The 18,361-nt window shown below is 47.1% G+C and overlaps 1 protein-coding gene across 1 annotated transcript in view; it reads left to right on the forward strand.

Moving 5' to 3' along the window:
* Positions 1-2,570: 2,570 nt before the first annotated feature.
* The window catches only part of MRPL38 (mitochondrial ribosomal protein L38), a 49,102-nt gene continuing 33,311 nt past the window's right edge, over positions 2,571-18,361 (forward strand). The window contains exons 1-2 of the mRNA XM_063960570.1: positions 2,571-2,794; positions 10,115-10,288. Coding sequence (XP_063816640.1) covers positions 2,731-2,794; positions 10,115-10,288 — 238 coding nt within the window. The 5' untranslated portion in view covers positions 2,571-2,730. The remainder of the gene's footprint in view (positions 2,795-10,114; positions 10,289-18,361) is intronic.

Below are 18,361 nucleotides of genomic sequence, written 5' to 3' on the forward strand. Positions count from 1 at the left end.
GTTTGGGAGCTTTGGTATAATCCCCATGGTCCTTTCGGAGTCCCCAGCATCCACTTAGGACGTTAGAGAAAATAAGAATTTACTTACCGATAATTCTATTTCTCGTAGTCCGTAGTGGATGCTGGGCGCCCATCCCAAGTGCGGATTGTCTGCAATACTGGTACATAGTTATTGTTACCAAAAAAAAAAAAAATCGGGTTATTGCTGTAGTGAGCCATCTTTTATAGAGGCTCCTCTGTTATCATGCTGTTAACTGGGTTCAGATCACAAGTTGTACAGTGTGATTGGTGTGGCTGGTATGAGTCTTACCCGGGATTCAAAATCCTTCCTTATTATGTACGCTCGTCCGGGCACAGTATCCTAACTGAGGCTTGGAGGACGGTCATAGGGGGAGGAGCCAGTGCACACCAGATAGTCCTAAAGCTTTCTTTAGATGTGCCCAGTCTCCTGCGGAGCCGCTATTCCCCATGGTCCTTACGGAGTCCCCAGCATCCACTACGGACTACGAGAAATAGAATTATCGGTAAGTAAATTCTTATTTTTTTTAGTTTGCAAACAAACCTGAATAAGGCCCACAGAATGGAGTAGTTCCCCCTTACAATGTGTAGAACATACTAGTAACCACTATACCATACAGACAGCATCCTATTGACCTCAGACAATACAGGGTGCAACCTCGTGACCCGCAATGCAATACCTCCCAACTCTACCGATTTTGGCAGGAAAGTCACATTTTTCTAGGACTGTCACACCCGCAGGTCGCAGTGTCAGCATGCAAACAGTGCCTATTCACCATGAGAGAGGGTGTGGGGTAATAGCCAGCTGTTCACAGCGCTGAGCATGCACCCTCATAGGTGAAAATGGGGACATGGTCCACAGTCGCGCACTTCCCAATGAGGCTATACACCCTAATTTCGGGAGCACGACTGTGTCTCGCCTCCCAACTTTAGAAAGTTAGGAGGTATGCAATACAGAGAATCCAAGAGCCACCACCTGGTTTTCCCTTACTGAACATTGCTGCTTGAAATATATCTGCTAATCCCCTGAATTGCAGGACTTTTAAAATCCTGTACCCTATATTTTGCCTTATTACTATGCTGCTTCAAATTGTATAGCATTGTAAATTATACTAATGCTATACAAATAAATGTAATAAAACTAAATAATGTTTTAGGGTTTGCCTATCTTTTTCATATGCAAGCATGTGTATATGTTATATCACTTATTTTTATGGGTTGCCATGATAGAAGGCTAAACAATGCTTTCCTATATGATTAGTGGTTTCCACGCAGACGTTTAACATAGGCCTCACACTGGGATGACTACATAATGGGGGTCATTCTAACCCGTTCATCGCAGCGATCAGGTCAGAAGTGCGTATGGCTGACAGCCGACAGCTGTCATTGCCTAGCAATCGCCTCTGCCTGATTGGCAGGCAGAGGCGGTCGCTGGGTGGGAGGGGGTGTCACGGCGGCGTTTGGCCGCCATTTTTTGTGGGCACGGTCCGGCCACACCGTGTGGCCCGCAGCGGTTGCATGGCGTCACACACAGCGGCTGCGACAAGTAGCTCCCTGGTCAGCATGCAAAAGCTGAACTGGCTGGGAGCTACTCCTGAAGTGCAAAAGCATCACTGCTGTGCAATGCTTTTGTACTTCTGCAGGGGGTGGGCGAGCTTCACATGCAGGGCGGACTAGCCCTGTGCTGGGCTTTCCCCCTGCATTTCAGTGTGCCTGGTCCTGATCACGAAGTGAGCATAGTCACAACCCTGATCGTAGCCCTGCTAAATTTTGCAGGTCTGAATTAAGCCCAATACATACTTGCCTACCTGACCCTCTCCATGAGGGAGAAAAAACTCTGTTCCTGGACTTTCCTGTTATGTTTGATTGTTATCACCTGTGGTGAAACACCTTTCTTATCAATCACCACAGGTGATGGCAATCATACATTACCAGGAAAGTCCAGGAACAGAGCATTTTCTCCCTCATGGAGAGGGTCAGGTAGGCAAGTATGGCCCAATATATAGATATTGTATGGGGGATTATCAACCACTGCACCCACTGACTGCGTGTATTTGGACATCGATGGTCGAAGTCTGATGATAGGCCCTACACACTTGGCGATATTCTGAAAGATATGAACGATCTCGTTCATAAATGAACGAGAACTCGTTCATATCTTTCAGTGTGGAGACTTAAGCGATGAACGATGCGCGTCCCCGCGCTCGTTCATCGCTGGTCTCCCGTCGGCTGTGCATGCAGGCCAATATGGACGATCTCGTCCATATTTGCCTGCACTTCAATGCAGCCGGGTGACGTGGGGAGTGAAGAAACTTCACTCCCCCCGTCACTGCCCCCCCCGCCGCCGGGTTGCTCGTCGGCCGTATCGGCCGTCGGGCACCTCGGCGGCACATCGCCAAGTGAGTAGGGCCCTAAAACTCTGATCACCATCGATGTTGAGTGCTGTGGCATTGCAGCCGCACAGAATGAACTGATGAAGGCGAAGCAATCCCACTGTAGTAACTCGAGTCGTGACCATTCGCATATTATTAAATAGTATTTGCAGCACGCCAGGTAACACAGCGCAGGAGCAGCCCATCCGCTCTCAGGCTGAGCCCAACCCCTCGTGCCTGACGTCACCGCCAGTTCGTAGAGGAGCCGCCCCTACACACTGTGAGCCGTAGCCCCTCCCACCTGATCAGAGGGCCGGCCGATGTGATTGGTGACAGGAAAGATGGCGGCGCCCTTGGTGAGAGCTGCGATGAGGCCGGTGTGTGGAAGGCAGCTGAGCACTGCAGGTAATAATATGAAACATGACAGCATGGTGGAGAGCGATGTTACTTTGAAGACTTTATAACCGTGAAGGCATAGCGCAGGGCACCAGCGTTCGTGTTTATACAGTCCGCACACGGCATGACTATGGGAAGACCTCATTCCCCAGTCCCGTGTGCACTACACTGTATAGTGGGGATTTAGTTAACGCAGAAGTTACGTATGGGACGCAAGGAGCACAAGGGAGGTTCCTCCAAACCAAGCCTTGTGGCTGAGTCTGCCTACGGCATGTCTCCCAAATCTTAGGTGTGTGATAATGGAAATAAAGAAAGAAAGAAAAACCCTGCCCTGTTCTGGCCAGAAACTGCAACATTTGTGTGAAATGGTGAACTTTCTATGGTTTGCCTCTCTCTAATGGTATTGTGCTCTAGAAGAGAGACTGCAGTGGATAATGGGGGTCATTCCGAGTTGATCGTAGCTGTGCTAAATTTAGCACAGCTACGATCAGGCACTCACACAAGCGGGGGGACGCCCAGCACAGGGCTAGTCCGCCCCGCATGTCAGTGTCGACCCCCCCCCCTTCCCCGCAGAAATGCAAAAGCATCGCACAGCGGCGATGCTTTTGCATTTGAGGAGTAACTCCCGGCCAGCGCAGCTCCTGCGGCTGGCCGGGAGAACCTCTTCGCTGCCCGGGGAGCAGCGGCTGCGTGTGAAGTCACGCAGCTGCCGCAGCCCACCCCCCCAACGGTCCGGCCATGCCTGCATTGGCCGGACTGCGCCCCCCTAATCCGCGGTTTAACGTCGCCGTCCAGCCCCCTCCCGCCCAGCGACCGCCTCTGCCTGTCAATCAGGCAGAGGCGATCGCTAGGCAACGATGGCCTTCGGCTGTCTGGCATGCGCCGGCGCACTGCGGCACCATCGCATGCGCAGATCCGATCGCTGCGCTGCGTTAAACTGCAGCGAGCGATCGGGTCGGAGTGACCCCCAATATGTGACCTGGAAAGGGGGTGGGAAAGATGTACTGGTAATATACCTGATCCTACTCTACACAGGGCCGGCAACAGAAATCTTGGGGCCCGGTACACCAATATCTCTGGGGCTCCTGCAACCGCCTGTGACAGCCCCCCCCCCCACCCCTTTTTAAAGCAGAGGGTGGCTTTTAAAAAAAAAAATATATATATATATATATGCAGCTTATCAGGTCACTAGATATAATCGACATCAAGGAGGTACGATAAGAGATAACCGAACAGTGTGCACTCTCCTTCCTGTGTGTCAACTTGCCGCAGTTGACACACTATATAGAATACATATAGGCGATGTGCGCCAGTTTGCGGTCTATTCAATACTTCATCACGGAGCCAGCATAGCAATGTTTCAGACTTTATTACCACATCTCAAGGTATGTACTGCCTGAAGACGGGCTAATAAAGCCTGAAACATTGCTATGCTGGGGTCGGAATTAATTATTGAATAGAGTGCCGCACATCGCATATAATATATACACTGCTCAAAAAAATAAAGGGAACACTTAAACAACACAATGTAACTCCAAGTCAATCACACTTCTGTGAAATCAAACTGTCCACTTAGGAAGCAACACTGATTGACAATCAATTTCACATGCTGTTGTGCAAATGGAATAGACAACTAGTGGAAATTATAGGCAATTAGCAAGACACCCCCAATAAAGGAGTTGTTCTGCAGGTGATGACCACAGACCACTTCTCAGCTCCTATGCTTTCTGGCTGATGATTTGGTCACTTTTGGAAGCTGGCGGTGCTTTCACTCTAGTGGTAGCATGAGACGGAGTCTACAACCCACACAAGTGGCTCAGGTAGTGCAGCTCATCCAGGATGGCACATCAATGCGAGCTGTGGCAAGAAGGTTTGCTGTGTCTGTCAGCGTAGTGTCCAGAGCATGGAGGCGCTACCAGGAGACAGACCAGTACATCAGGAGACGTGGAGGAGGCTGTAGGAGGGCAACAACCCAGCAGCAGGACCGCTACCTCTGCCTTTGTGCAAGGAGGAACAGGAGGAGCACTGCCAGAGCCCTGCAAAATGACCTCCAGCAAGCCACAAATGTGCATGTGTCTACTCAAACAATCAGAAACAGACTCCATGAGGGTGGCATGAGGGCCTGAAGTCCACAGGTGGGGGTTGTGATTACAGCCCAACACCATGCAGGACGTTTGGCATTTGCCAGAGAACACCAAGATTGGCACATTCACCACTGGCGCCCTGTGCTCTTCACAGATGATAGCAGGTTCTCACTGAGCACATGTGACAGAGTCTGGAGACGCCAAGGAGAACGTTCTGCTGCCTGCAACATCCTCCAGCATGACCGGTTTGGCAGTGGGTCAGTAATGGTGTGGGGTGGCATTTCTTTGGGGGTCCGCACAGCCCTCCATGTGCTCGCCAGAGGTAGCCTGACTGCCATTAGGTACCGAGATGAGATCCTCAGACCCCTTGTGAGACCATATGCTGGTGCGGTTGGCCCTGGGTTCCTCCTAATGCAAGACAATGCTAGACCTCATGTGGCTGGAGTGTGTCAGCAGTTCCTGCAAGACGAAGGCATTGATGCTATGAACGCCACGTTGCACCACATACTGTCCAGGAGTTGGCGGATGCTTTAGTCCAGGTCTGGGAGGAGATCCCTCAGGAGACCATCCGCCACCTCATCAGGAGCATGCCCAGGCGTTGTAGGGAGGTCATACAGGCACGTGGAGGCCACACACACTACTGAGCCTCATTTTGACTTGTTTTAAGGACATTACGTCAAAGTTGGATCAGCCTGTAGTGTGTTTTTCCACTTTAATTTTGAGTGTGACTCCAAATCCAGACCTCCATGGGTTAATAAATTTGATTTCCAATGATAATTTTTGTGTGATTTTGTTATCAACACATTCAACTATGTAAAGAACAAAGTATTTAATAAGAATATTTCATTCATTCAGATCTAGGATGTGTTATTTTAGTGTTCCCTTTATTTTTTGGAGCAGTATGTGTATATATATATATATATATATATATATATGTGTGTGTATATATGTGTATGTGTATGTATGTGTATATATATATATATATATATATATATATATATGTGTGTGTGTGTGTGTGTGTGTGTGTATATATATATATATATATATATATGTGTATATATATATACACACACACACACACATACGTGTGATTGAAAGCTGGGCATGTTCAAGTAATTATTTCTGAGTTTTATTTTACTACAGTATCGATAATGATCACACTAATTGTGTGATCATCTGTGTAAACATCCAGGCAAACATACCACAGTGAGGGACTTGGACAGCGGCTGCGGGCTGCTGTTGTGTGGAGCCACTGACACAGTGTTCCCAGCGAGCAGCAGTTTTCCTGCTTGGCTGTGGCTATCTGGCTCTTCGGCGGAGGGGGAAGGGACCACAGGGAAAGGCTGGCGCCGGCAACCCGGCAGAACGTTATGCGCGTCACACCCGGAAGATCGTTATGCGCGTCACACCCGGCTAAGTGTCATGCGCAATACACAGCGTGAACTGGTCTAGACCAAGTGACAGTGTAACTGGGGGGGGACGTAGCGGGGTTTGGCGCAGCCTGGTAATTGTTTTTTTGTAATTTGTTGGTAGCTAGAGTTTAGTATTTAAAAAGCATTAATAGGTGCTGCTGTCCATTTTTTTTGCCCCATATCTTTGGGGCCCCCTAGACATCGGGGCCCGGTACTGTCCCCTTTGACCCCCCCTGTTGCCGGGCCTGATTCTACAATAAAAATATAACAGTAATTACACTATGTAGACAGAAGTGATTGGACACTGACTGCAAATAGATCAACAAGATTTTATTGAGGTCAGCACTTCATAGGTCCACCATGTGCAGTGATTACTGTTGCTCCCTTCTTGGCAAACTGTCTACAAGTTCCTGCAAGAGCAGGCGGTATGTTTTGCCATTCCACCTTAAGTACGGTGACCAACTGCGACACTGAAGAAGTTCGATTCAGTCTAGAACGCACCCGTCGCTCCAGTTTGTCTCAGAGGTTCTCAATGGGGTTAAGATCTGGACTCAGGGTTATCGAAGTTTTCTGTGAACCAGTTCAGCGTTGCTCTGGAACATAGCATCACTCAGCCTACGATGATGTCTTATTTAAACTCTAGGGTAAATGTATTAATGTTCTTTTGTCGTCCTTTATGTATGTGGACCTGCTTCACCTCCGGATCATGATGAAGCCGTTCCTCTTATCGACATAATATATTTATGCGCGAGCCAGCTGATGTAAGAGAGCGTTAAATTATCTTCCCAGTTATGTGCACTCTCCCACGATCTGTAGTCCATAGCGGCACTGTTGCCCCACTGCACATGCGCTGTGACTACCACTCCCGGTGGCTCCTGCGCATGTGTGCTTTTGTGTTGTCATCATCCTGGCCGGCTTCAGTGCGCATGTGTGAGATCTCGCAATCCTTGCAAGATCTCACATACAGCCCGGCAGATGCACTAGCCACTAAAGTGTCTGTGAATGGGCAACAACACCTGCAGTTGTCGAAATTGATAGATTCATATAGTCCCGGCGTATCGGTGCACTATATTGCATTTGCTGGTAATTACTGCTGTCATACATGGGGGAGAAGCTTCTCTCCATATATCCTGTTCATACTTCTTACACTCATGTTAGCTCCTTCCGGCAAGCCACTTGGGTGTGGTATGGAAGGTAGATAGTAACTAGGTCGACAGGGATGCTAGGTCGACAGGGTCTGAAGGTCGACATGTTCTAGGTCGACAGGTCAAAAGGTCGACATGAGTTTTTTATGTTTTTATTGTGTCGTTTTCTTAGTAGAGTGACCGGGAACCCCAATTGGTGCACCATGTCCCCTCGCATGGCTTCCCAATTGTAGTCCATGTGGATCGTTAAGTATGAAAAGGTACAAAAAAAGAAATAAATTGTGAAAAACACATGTTGACATTTTTGACCTGTCGACCTAGAACATGTCAACCTAGAGACCCTATCGACCTAGAAACCCTGTCGACCAATAGTGGTTGACCTAGTTACTGTTGGCCTAGAGACCGGATCCGAGCCACGTAGTTAGCGAATGTTAACCTCAAAATACAGAACTTGTTATACAGTTTCTTTTTAAATGAATGATACAGTGTTATCCAGGGTTAGCAAACCCAAGAGCTGGTATAACTGAGTTAAGATGATAACATAGAGGCTGCTACTGAGAAGATTCAGAGAAAGTGGGCTATATGTACAGGGGTGGTATTCATGTGACCGGCGGTCGGGAGACCGACGGTCACATGACCTCCACCGACATCCCGCCCCCTCACTATCCCGATGGTCGGCACGCCGACCAACAGGGACTATTTCCACTCGTGGGTGACCATGACACCCATAGAGTGGGAATAGAACCCGGTCGCCACTGAGCCCGCAGTGGCCCACAATAATATTATTTATATGGCACTCATAGGACTCAATGTGCTTTACATTTGCCTTTACAGCACAAAATACAAAACAAGCTTAGCAATGGATATTAGTGAAATAAATGCTTGAGTAAATAGGTAAGTCTTATTGTGGAGGTTTCTCAAACTGTGCGAGGGAGAGAGTTCCATAGAGTCATAGGGGTCAATCCAATGGGCTGCGACAATATCGCAGCTGCAAATCAGCAAATTCGCACAAAACTGCTCGCCATCCCATAGAGGTCCGAGCAGTTTTGTGCGAATTGGGACTGATTCGCGGCCGTGAAGGGTGCGAGATTGGGTGCCGTTGTCGGCGTTTAAACGCTGTTGCAACGGCACTTCGCACCCTTCAAAGGTAATTGGATTGTCGCCATAGCCACAAAGCTGAGAGTTCAACCACCAGATGAATTCAGGGATTTTCTAGGTATTGTTAATAGTCCTTCATCTACAGATTGCAGTAATCGAGTGGGACAATAATACCTCTTTCACATTGCAAATGCCGGGTCCCACCCTGTAATTGGAAATGAGTCCTTACCGAGTGGGACCCAGTATTTGACGCTACACGCTGCCATCCCGACCCGGCTTTTTGCCGGGTCGTGTTGCTATCCAGGGGCGGGGACTGCGGCGTCATCAGGGGCTTAGGTGGCGCTGGAGATGAGCTCATCTCCGTGCCGCCTCTCCCTAAGTAGTGAACGGGTCCCTGGTCACATCGACTCGGCAACCCGTTCACGCTGCCACTGACTTGGTATTCAACCCGGGAATAATACTGCTTTATTTCCGGGTTGAATTACCAGGTCAAGTGACCTGGGAATTCGCCATGGGCCCCTTTCACAATGCACAGCGACCCGTGTCGACCCGCCGGGTCGATACCGGGTTATTTGTGCGGTGTGAAAGGGGTATTAGGGATCAAAAGCTGCTTCAGGTACCTTTGACCCTGGTCATTTAAGGCTTTGAAAGTCAGTAAGACAATCTTGAAAACGATTTGCCATTAAGTACTAGAGATACTTTGAGCACAAAGAAGTGTGAAAAGTTTCCTGTGCTAAATGTTTTCTCTTGTACAGAAAATAAATCTAATTCGTGTAGCCTGTTTAAGACTATAAGGACAAGATAAGAGTAATAAGAAGTTTAAAATAATATTTAACGTAATCTGTGCATGAGTGGATGTAGATTGTAAGCTCAACTGGGGCATGGACTGTTGTAGATAATGCAAAGCACTATGGGATATGGGTTAACTAAATAAATGTGGGGATAACCAGTAAAGGAGGTAAATGTAATAGCCTGTGTATTGCGGGCATCGGCGACTTCCCGGTGAGTCTGGACAATGTTTTAAAGTAGCAATCATTTAAAAGGCAAAACCAATCTGGTTTTGCTTTTAAAAGATTGATAGTTTAAAACATCGTCCAGACTCACCGGGAAGTCGCCGCTGCTTGCAATACACAGGCTATTACATTTACCCTTTAAGCATACCTTCCAACATTTCAGAATCCACAAGCAGTACTCCCGCACGCATGATTGAAAAGGGGGGGTGACCTAAATGAAAGGGGGAGTTGGCTCGTGATTGCAAGTCATGCCCCCGTTTACCATCACTAAATGGGGCATGGCCAGCGCTCTGTGAACCGCTGGCATGCCCTCAGTCCCTCTGTCTTCACTGAATAGATACTATACGCACAGCATCTATTCACCGCTGAGTCTTCCAACTGCCCCTCCCCCCACCAACCGTGGGACACTACAGCGGGGCAGTCCCAGAAACACGGGACTGTCCTGCGAAAATCGGGACAGTTGGGAAGTATGCCTTAAGGTAGACTGTATGCACGGTTTCTTTGGAATAATCTGGAACTGAGGGTGACCAGCGTTCAAGGAAAATCTGGAATGTAATAACTACCTTTCTACTTATAGTTTCTTTATGCCGACGAGCTGCTCCTCTGGGCCCTCTTCCCAATGACCAGTTTCAGGGTAAGGACTTGGACTCCTTGAAAAAATATCGCAGCTTCAAGAAGTATTACAAACAAGCTGACGTAGAGAGCAAGAAGACTTTCTGGTGGAGAACGTACAGACAGTTTCTGCAGAAAGGTAATCTATACTGCATAATCCAAATGGACATTTTCTGTGGGACTAGACACTGAGTGTGATTAATGGACCCATTTGTATTCATGCTGACTTACTATTTAGTACAAGTTAACATAAATAGTCATTATATCAAAAGTGATGGTAAAACAGGCTGCAGGGTCAAAATAAATAAGAAAAATGATATTGGCAAAATATAGGTTGGGTGTTTTTGACGCGCTACACTTGCAGAGTTGCACAGGACCTAGCGGCTCGCTAGCACCAGGCATCTCACGCTGCGTGGTGTATGGAGGCTAGATGTAGGACAGTCCTGGCCAACCTGTGGCTCCAGTTGTTGTAAAACTACAAGTCCCAGCATGCTCTGCCACAGTTTTAGCATTCCCTAATAACAAAACTGTGGCAGAGCATGCTGGGACTTGCAGTTTCACAACAGCTGGTGAGCCACAGGGTTGGCCAGGCCTGGTGTAGGAGGACACATCTGAATGTCAAATAGTGAAATCTGTAATTCACCTGTCCCTTTTAGAAGGTTTGATATATCTCCTCTAAAATTATTAACTGGTGTAAGGTGTAAAATCATAACTACTAGGGGAGAAGAAGAAACTATAGACATCGCTATAGCCATGATAAAAAATCATTTTTCATTTTTTATATAATTTAGATAAGACTCAGCTGTATTAATCAAACATAAAACGTATACATTTCCAACAAATCCTTTATAGATTTTATCTGCAAGAGATAGTTTCTTGCTAACAATATAGGGTCCAGAGATTAACTGTGATTAATAGCCCTTCCCTGATTCTGCCATACCTAGGAAGCAAAAATTCTACAAGTCAACTGGCTATGATAAATGATTTTAGATTTGCCCTGGAACCCGAATATTAAGAGTTTAGTCCACTAGGCAATAATGTTGCATGATTCCGTGGCACATCCTTAGGTCCATGTAACATGTATTTTTAAAAGCTTAAAATAGTATCTCTTTCTCTAGCATCCATAAGGGATACTTTGGTCACTTAGTACGATGGGTATAGATGGGGTCCAAAGGAGCTGGTGCACTTTAAATTTCTTCAACTGATGGTGCTGGCTCCTCCCCTCTATGCCCCCTCCCACAGCCAGTTAAGAAAAATGTGCCCTCAGGAGAGGATGCACACACTGGAGCTCCAGAGGATTTTTCTTCAGTTTCTTTTAAAAGTTTGTTTTTTTCCGGTAAGCTGTTTGGGCAACAGTATACCTGCACCGTAGGAGTTAGGGGGGTGACGGTCACCAGCCTCTGTAAGGTGTCGGAGTCGCTTCCCCACTGCAGGACCACTGCCCTGAAGGGTTGTTGTACCGCGGGCACGGCACCTTAGCGACACACCCTCAGCACCCCGCACACCCCTTACATGAGCCTGAAGGTGAGAAGGGTGGTGAGTACACATAGGGGGGGATCCCGGTTCTTGGTGTGGCGCGATCGCAGAGGCAGCATATGGATCCTCCCTGGGGGAGTCCCATGTCCCCCTGTGTAGACTGGCCAGCGGTTTGGTGCAAATAGGTAATTTTACCAGGTTTGCCACTACAGGAGACATATGCCAGTATAAAAATGCATAGCTCCAACGCCATTACAGGGGGCGGAGCTAACTCAGAGCGGGACCAGCGGCTTCCTGGCGCCTTCCTCTGCTTCCAGCAGCAGCAGCACGGCACACCGTTCCTCCAGGGACACTCCAGATACGCAGAAAACTGGTACAGGGGTGTTAGTAAGGGGGAGAGCCGCTAGTATACATAAAAATAGAGTCCTAAAAGGGACAAGCTCCGGTGTTTACACCGAACTCACAGTGTAATATACAGCCTGCAGTCTTACTGAGTCTGCTAGGCTTGGTGTGCTGGTCCTTTTCTCTCTGGGTCTCCTACTCGCATTCCAGAATGGGCAGGCTTGCTATATACTTGTCTGTGTGGTTGTGTGTGAGTGTTTTTGTCTCCTATAAACATGATAAAACACCAGTTATGCATGGTATGTAATACCAGATTCTCCCCATCAGTGGCTGGTTCCATCTCATGTGAACAGTGTAGCCAGTCCTCCCAAGTTAATGAGGCAGCTGGGGAGGAGGTTCGAGAGCCATCCTGGTTAGTTTCTATAAAATACATGATGGTGCACATGTTCTCTCAGCTCTCTGCAAATAGTCACAAGACACAGCAGCTGGCTGTAGCAGACCTGATTGCAAAGGCAGATGGCAGACAGACCCCTCTCCCTAGTTCAGGGCCACATAAGCGTGGGCTGCCTGACTTACTCTCAGAATCTTATGAAGAGGGTCTGGAGGAGGGGGAAGAGCTGGATCCTGTTAATAGGATCCATCCCCGGCACGGATACTTGCTATCAGGGATGTGTTAAAAATCCCAGCGGAAAACGCTACAGTACAGCAGTCATTCTTCGCTTCACAAAAAAGAGTTAGCGTCACCTTTCCTGATTCTAAGGAACTTGATGACATGTTTAAGTCAGCCTTGAAAAGCCCTGATAAAAGATTCCAGGTGACAAGACTCTTTATAAGCACCTTCCCATTTACCCCTGAAGGCAGGAAAAATTGGGAAGACCCCCCCTGCTGTGGACGTATCTGTCTCACGACTATCTAAAAAGGTGGTATTACCGGTCCCTGGTACCTCTCTCTACCTTTAAAGGATCCTGGGGATAGGAAAATAGAGACTGCATTAAAATCTATTTACACAGCAGCTGGTATATCACAAAGACCTGTGATAGCGGGTTGCTGGATGACACATGCCATTCACACCTGTGCGGGCCAGATTCAAGGGGGCCTTGCGGGGGATATGTCTCTGGTGAATATGGTTACACTGGTAAAACACATTCAGGATACTGCATGCGTCCTGTGTGACTCCATCAAGGAGATAGGTGCTATTAATGCAAGAACTACTGCCATGGCAGTGTCTGCGCGCAGAGCCTTGTGGCTGCGTCCGTAGATTACGGACGCAGATTCTAAGCACAGTGTGGAGGCGCTTCCTTTCTCAGGTGAGTGGTTATTCGGGGTCGAGTTGGATATGTGGATTTCCAAGGCTACTTTGGGGAATTCCACGTTTCTCCCCTCTGGGGCCCCACCGGCCAGGCGCTCCTACCCGGTGCCATCTTTACAGTCCTTTCAGACCATTAGATTTTGGTCAAGAGCCAGAGGCGCCTCAACTGCTGCAAGAGGCACCAGAGGCAAGACAAGAAAACCAGCCGCTGCCGATTCAGGAACAAAACACCTGCATGATGTCCCCCCTTCCCCGAGGGAATCTCGAGGTGGGAGCTCGGTTGCATCACTTCAGCCGCATCTGGGAAAGCTCCTGCCGGGATGCCTGGGTAAGGGATCTAATTTCTCAGGGCTACAAGCTGGAGTTCGACAGTGCTCTGCCCCACCGATTTTTCAAATCAAGCTTACCAGTTTTGGAGGATACGCGAGTTACACTGCAACAGGCCATCCTTCAGTTGGTCCAATCCCAAGTCATTGTTTCAGTGCCACTGCAACAACGGGGGAGGGTTACTACTCCAACCTGTCTGACGGTTCGGTAAGGCCCATTTTGAATCTAAAATCCTTGAACCCTTACCTGAGGGTCTTGAAGTTCAAGATGGAATCCTTGCGAGCAGTGATTTCGGGTCTGGAAGAATGGGAGTTTATGATTTCGCTGGATATAAAGGATGCTTATCTTCATATCCCAATTTGGCCACCTCACCAGGCTTACCTACGTTTTGCCCTGTTGAACGACCATTACCAGTTCCAGGTGCTGCCCTTTGGCCTGTCCACGGCCCTGAGGGTCTTCACGAAGGTGATGGCGGAAATTATGTTTCAGCTCCGAGTCCAGGGGGTAAACATCGTCCCTTACTTGGACGATCTCTTGATATAGGCGAGATCCAGGGAGCTTCTATTGCTCAATATCAACCGCACTATTCAGCTTCTGTCACATCATGGCTGTTTCTCAATTTGCAGAAGTCTCACCTGGAACCTGCTCAGCGCCTCCTATTCTAGGGGATGTTTCTGGATACACGAAGCTTCGCCGGTATTGTTCAAGAACCAGGGACCCTCAGGCGATAGCAGTGGATGCACTGACGCCGCCGTGGCATTACCGGTTGGTCTACTTGTTTCTTCCGATTCCGTTGCTCCCGTAGTGCTTAAGAGGATCAGGCATCAAAGAGTCCAGGCAATTCTGATTGCCCCAGGCTAGCCTCGGAGGGCGTGGTACGTGGATCTTCGAGACATGTCCATCGAAGATCCTTGGCCTCTACCAATGAGAAGAGACTTTCTTCAGCAAGGCCCGTTCATCTTCCAGGACTTACTGCAGCTTCGTTTGATGGCATGGTGGTCGAGCGGAACATCCTAGCTCGCAAAGGCCTTTCCTGAAAGGTTATTACAACCATGGTTCAGGCCAGGAAGCCTGTGACGTCAAGACACTACCATCATATCTGGAGGAGATATCTCTCATGGTGCGAGGAGTGCACATATCCTTCTCCGGATTTTCACCTGGGACGCTTCTTGCGTTTCCTGCAGGCTGGAGTGGATATGGGCCTACGTCCGGGCTCCTTTAAGGTCCAAATTTCGTTCCTCTCTATTTTCTTCCAGAAGAAGTTGTCAACGTTACCAGAAGTTCAGACCTTCTTGCAAGGGGTACAGCCTCCCTTTGTGCCCCCAACGACACCCTGGGATTTGAACGTGGTATTGGATTTTCTACAGTCCTCCTGGTTTGAACTGTTGATTACGGTAGAAGACAAGTACCTTACGTGGAAGATGGTAATGTTATTGGCCATGGCTTCTGCTAGGCGTGTCTCTGAATTGGGGGCCTTGTCATGTAAAAGTCCATACTTGGTCTTTTATGAAGACAGAGCAGAGCTCCGGACTAGGTAGCAGTTCCTGCCGAAGGTTGTCTCTGCATTCCACTTGAACCAACCTATAGTGGTCCCGTCGAGTTCTTGCACTTCTGCTCCTCCGGACGCATTGGATGCTGTGCAAGCCTTGGAGATCTTTATTAAGAGGACGGCTCGGATCAGAAAGACAGATTCCCTGTTTGTGCTCTATGAAGCGCAGAAGAAGGGTTGCCCTGCTTCTAAGCAGTCCATTGCTCGTTGGCTTAGACTGACTATCCAACAGGCCTATGTGTCAGCAGCCTTACCTGTTCCACAGTCTCTGAAGGCCAACTCTACGGGATCGGTGGGGTCTTCCTGGGCGGCTGCCCGTGGGGTCTCGGCATTGCAACTATGCCGAGCTGCTACCTGGTCGGGGAAGAACACCTTTGTGAAGTTCTACAAATTTGATACCCTGGCCAAAGAGGATACCCAGTTTGGGCAGACAGTGCTGCAGACGTCTCTGCACGTTCCCGCCCATTCTGGAAGATTTGGGACGTCCCTATCGTACTAAGTGACCCCAGTATCCCTTATGGATGCTAGAGAAAATAGGATTTTAATTAAACCGCTAAATCCTTTTCTCATAGTCCATAAAGGACACTGGGCGCTCGCCTCGGTGCCTTGACTTTTCTGCAGGTTTTTCTTATATACAAGTTTACCTGTTCAGCTGTTGCTGTTTTGTTGCCAGCAGTTGCTGGTCGGTTTATGTTGTGGTGTGCTGGTGCGTGAATCTCAGCACTCGTTGTTTGTTCTGTTCCTTCTCTCAAGTATGTCCATTCTCCTTCGGGCACAGTTTTACCTAGACTGGCTGTGGGAGGGGTCATAGAGGGGAGGAGCCAGTACACCCAGTTGAAGAAATTTAAAGTGCACCGGCTCCTTTGGACCCCATCTGTACCCATTGTACTAAGTGACCCCAGTATCCCATATGGACTACGAGAAAAGGATTTAACGGTAGGTAATTAAAATCCTATTTTTATTGTGTCAATCTTACTAGTTGATGTTCAGTCTTCTTAGAAATCTCTCTATGCTTTCCTATACTCTTCTTTCAAATTCACTTCTGTCCTAAATGGAGCAAATAAAATAATCTGAAACTTAACATCTTGATGCATTTCATTTAAAATTGGAGATGTTCTCGTATATATCCAGGCTTAGTATCAATGTGTGACTATATACCCAGTCTCGATGTCCGTAGTCCACCCATAACCCTTTAATATGCTAGCAGCTGCATTTAGTGAAATTGCACCTGAAACATAGAATTTGATGTCAGATAACCACAGGGCCTATCCAATCTGCCCTTTATGGTTAGGGTATTAGGGTTTAGTTAGGATATTAAGTTTATGGTATAAGGCTTAGTTTAGGAGTTTGGGTTAGGGCAGTGGTTCTCAAACTGTGTGCCGAGGCACCCTGGGGTGCCACAAGGCTCTTGCAGAGGTTCCTCAGGTTGGTGGTAACGGACCAAACCAAATTATTTATGGCCAAAGTGATCTGGTGGCTGCTACTCATAAACCATGTGGACAAACAGAAGCACAACTGGACACCACCACATAACTTAACTTAACCTAAAGATGACAAGTAGGCACAATTTGCTTAATTTTTCTGTCAGCCATATCAATAATAAACTTTTATCCTAGGGGTGCCATGGAAAAAAATGCTGATACTCTAGGGCGCCGTGATTCAAGAAAGTTTGGGAACCACTGGGTTAGGGTGTTAGGATTGGTTTAGCGATTTGGGTGGGGGGTTAGGGTATTACTGTCAGGATTAGGGTAGGAATCTATGCGTTCTAGATTTACCTGGATTGCACCAATATGGGGTATGTTCCCCAGCTTCCTGGAAATAAAAGTAATCCTAAATAGTAGCAAGCAAAGTGGTTGCTCCTTGCAGTGTTCAAGCAGGGAGTTCAGTAAGGAGTGTCCAGGATTCTTGCTTTGGACTATTACATACATACATACATCCATACATACATACATCTAATAAAAAAAAACTGTAGATAATGAATCTCAAAAACAATCATTTAAAGAATTTAAAATAAAAACAATTCTAAGATTAAAATTCTAGAAAATCACTGCTTGCTAGGTCCACGTCACCAACCAAGTGGTAATTGTCACCTGCCAGAGAAGGTGGTAATGGTGGACTCTATATATGCATTTAAAAACGGATTGGATACATTTTTGACTGAAAAATATATCCAAGGTTATAGCATTTAAAATATTCACATTGTTATTCTGGGAGGAACATGATTTACAGTTGATAATTAAACATAAAACATTATTTCAATTGGGACATTATAATGAACTCGGCTTAAGACAGATTACAGGTTGAACCCGATGGGCAATTTGCCTCTTTTCAACCTCATTAACTATGTTACTATGTAATAGAACCACCGGGCCCGTTGCGTGACCAGTGCAACGAGCCCGCAAGGGGACTCGCTGCCGGTATTCCGGCAGATGGGATGCCGCTGTCGGGATACTGACAGTCTGCTTCCCGTCAGCCTGTATTACATACCAGATCCGAAAAGACAAATGGGTAAATATAGTGTCCTCCGACTTGAAGGCAGTAGCGAGATTCGTCGAGTTTGCCTGATGTGTTAAAGTGGCAACCATTTAAAATGCAAAATTAACCTGGTTTTGCCTCGTAAATGATTGTCACATCGGCTAGATGCATCAGGATCTCGATTACGCCTGTCATTTGCAAACCCAAAGTGGTGGTTGTTTCTCATAACTAAATAAAGTTGGATGTCACATTAATGTGCAAACAAGTAGGAGCTCATGCTAAGCTTTCTCAGACTGGAAAAGAGGTCTAAACACCTTATTTTTTTAAAATAACATTGTTAATCTATCAAAAAGACAAATATATTGTATTCTATTTATTATGAGCTGGCCGATGCGGTAGCAACCAGACTTTAGAAATGTGAACTTTCAATTATAGTTACAAAAAAAGATATTCTAAATTGTTTTAGACAATATTCTTCTAACAAATCTTTATAATTCTCTTCAAAACACATTAAGCTCTAATAGCAGATAACTCCATGATTATTCATATAGTGAGGATTGTAAATAAATATGGCCTAAGAAATTTAATCTAAAACTATCCTAAGTATAAAAATCCAAACTTCACCTCAACTCATTCCTCTCTGAGGGGACAATCCAATTACCTGTGACTTCATTGCAGTAAGAGTAAGTACTTACAGTACCAATGGACTCGATGATTTTTTGTTTGCAGCCCCA

The sequence above is a fragment of the Pseudophryne corroboree genome, chromosome 3, assembly GCF_028390025.1.
Source record: "Pseudophryne corroboree isolate aPseCor3 chromosome 3, aPseCor3.hap2, whole genome shotgun sequence".
Taxonomy (NCBI): Eukaryota; Metazoa; Chordata; class Amphibia; order Anura; family Myobatrachidae; genus Pseudophryne; species Pseudophryne corroboree.